The following is a 1,868-nucleotide window of genomic DNA, read 5'->3' as shown; positions in this document are numbered from 1 at the left end:
TGCTCAAGTGCTGCTGGTGGGAAATAAGTGTGACATGGAAGACGACAGAGTGGTTGCTTCAGAGAGAGGAAGACAGCTGTCTGAACAGCTAGGTGGGTTTTCCACTTGAATTTCCTTCATATGCAGGATGTTTTCTTGCAGCCCTTAGTTTAATTGGAATATAATAGTGCCTTTTACTTTTGACTGTCACAGGCTTTATGTTTTTTGAGGCCAGTGCCAAGGACAACATTAACGTGAAGCAGACATTTGAGCGACTGGTGGACATAATCTGTGAGAGGATGACTGAGAACCTGGAGTCGGCGGATCCGTCCATCACTGGACACAAGCAGGGCCATCAGCTCAATGAGCAGCCGCAGCGCTCCCACAAAGACTGTGCTTGCTAAGGGTCGCTCTCAACCTCTCCACCATTCCCCGCAGACTGAACAATGGACCACTCTATGACAGAAGGCTTTGGTAAGAGAAGAGCTGATGGGATGCGGCTGAGAGTCGCTTTTGTGAGGTTGACATCAGCACATTTTTATTTCTCTTATATTGGTATTGGTAACCAATGCTCCTCTCATCTCTTAATAATTTGACAGCATCTTTAGACATAGTACTTTATGACTTTGGGGTCAAATTAATTCCAACGTGAAATTGGGTGAATCATATTTTGTTTTGGTACAATATCTGCTAAAACATTCTTCTAAACGGTCATGAGCATTTCCTCTGTGTGTTTTGGGTTTCATCAAGGTCAAATTCACACAGATAGCCTCAATGCATTGCCAAGAGATATTTTATTCTTTTTTTTAAACAAACCAATACACAGTTGGGGCCAGATTGTTGTGTGGAAACCATCAGTGTAGCGGCTCATCCCAAGATAGAACATTTGAATGAATCCTAAGATTGAATTGTTCATAAGTTCTGCTTTGCTCTTTTATTAAAAAAAAGTGAAAACAAAATGCACACTAATTCATTTGCTCCCTGTTATTTTTTTTAAATAACAGCAGGTGTATTTTGTAAACATATATTATACAAGCAAAAGTGATAACAGATGTAATTAGGAAAAAATAATTATGACGTGCTTAATTGCTTTTTGTTTTTGTACTACGAAGGAATTAATGAATTTAAGTATATTTTTCAGTTACATGTTCTGCTTTTACTCCGGTTCCTACATACTAGTGGACTCATACTCCTCATTTTTCCATAAAGAAAGCTTGTGAGTGTCAGTGTGCATGTTAGTATGTCATCCTAGTATATTGTAGATATTGTTTTACATGCATAGATGAGGATTACTGTCATTCTGCAGGCTATAACACAATAAAAGCTTTAATGAAAAGAGAACCTTCAAAGAATAGAAGCTAATGGGTTTCTGGACAACACTATTTTGAGTAGACAGTAATATTAAAACAAACAAAATGCATTGCGATTTGCTTAAAGTTCTCATTTAGGCATAGAAAACAAATACTGCAAAGATATTAATTAGATCCCTGGTTGAATATGCACCATTGATTGATCACTTGTGTCAGTTAAATCACTGGAGTATTAACATATGTTAGTGCACACAATAATGTTAAATGTTATAAGATGTGTTAATTTAACGCTTTATTTATTGCTTGTTTATTTACATGCATTTTTATTGGTGTATGTGTTCTGCATTAGATTAAGAGGGCTACTGCTATACGTATAGAACAGGCTGGACATCTGAAATGTCTCACTTTTATAAATCACAGAGTTGTAAACACAAAGGGGGATGAATGTTTGAAAACCTCATGTTTGTAGAAGTACTATGTGTTGATTTTCCTCTATGCAATTTAGAAGCTTTGTTATACCAAATAGTCACTGGATATTCAGGGATACGGTTTTGTAAGGTGTGTAATTGACCATTTATA

At 36.8% G+C, this 1,868-nt stretch overlaps 1 protein-coding gene across 2 annotated transcripts in view; it reads left to right on the top strand.

Annotated features, from left to right (window-relative positions):
- LOC107550615 (ras-related protein Rab-3A-like) overlaps window positions 1-1,596 on the top strand; it is an 8,871-nt gene extending 7,275 nt beyond the window's left edge. Inside the window, exons 5-6 of one of the 2 annotated variants that reach the window (XM_016231936.1) lie at window positions 17-92; window positions 193-1,596. In XM_016231936.1, coding sequence (XP_016087422.1) covers window positions 17-92; window positions 193-383 — 267 coding nt within the window. In that variant the 3' untranslated portion in view covers window positions 384-1,596. The remainder of the gene's footprint in view (window positions 1-16; window positions 93-192) is intronic. The other variant, XM_016231934.1, reaches the window with a different exon arrangement.
- The last annotated feature ends 272 nt before the right edge of the window (window positions 1,597-1,868 follow it).

The sequence above is a fragment of the Sinocyclocheilus grahami genome, unplaced genomic scaffold (genome assembly GCF_001515645.1).
Source record: "Sinocyclocheilus grahami isolate Dianchi unplaced genomic scaffold, SAMN03320097.WGS_v1.1 scaffold402.1, whole genome shotgun sequence".
Lineage (NCBI taxonomy): Eukaryota > Metazoa > Chordata > Actinopteri > Cypriniformes > Cyprinidae > Sinocyclocheilus > Sinocyclocheilus grahami.
The sequence above is the reverse complement of the archived record's forward strand: the minus strand, read 5'-3'. Positions and strand labels throughout refer to the sequence as shown.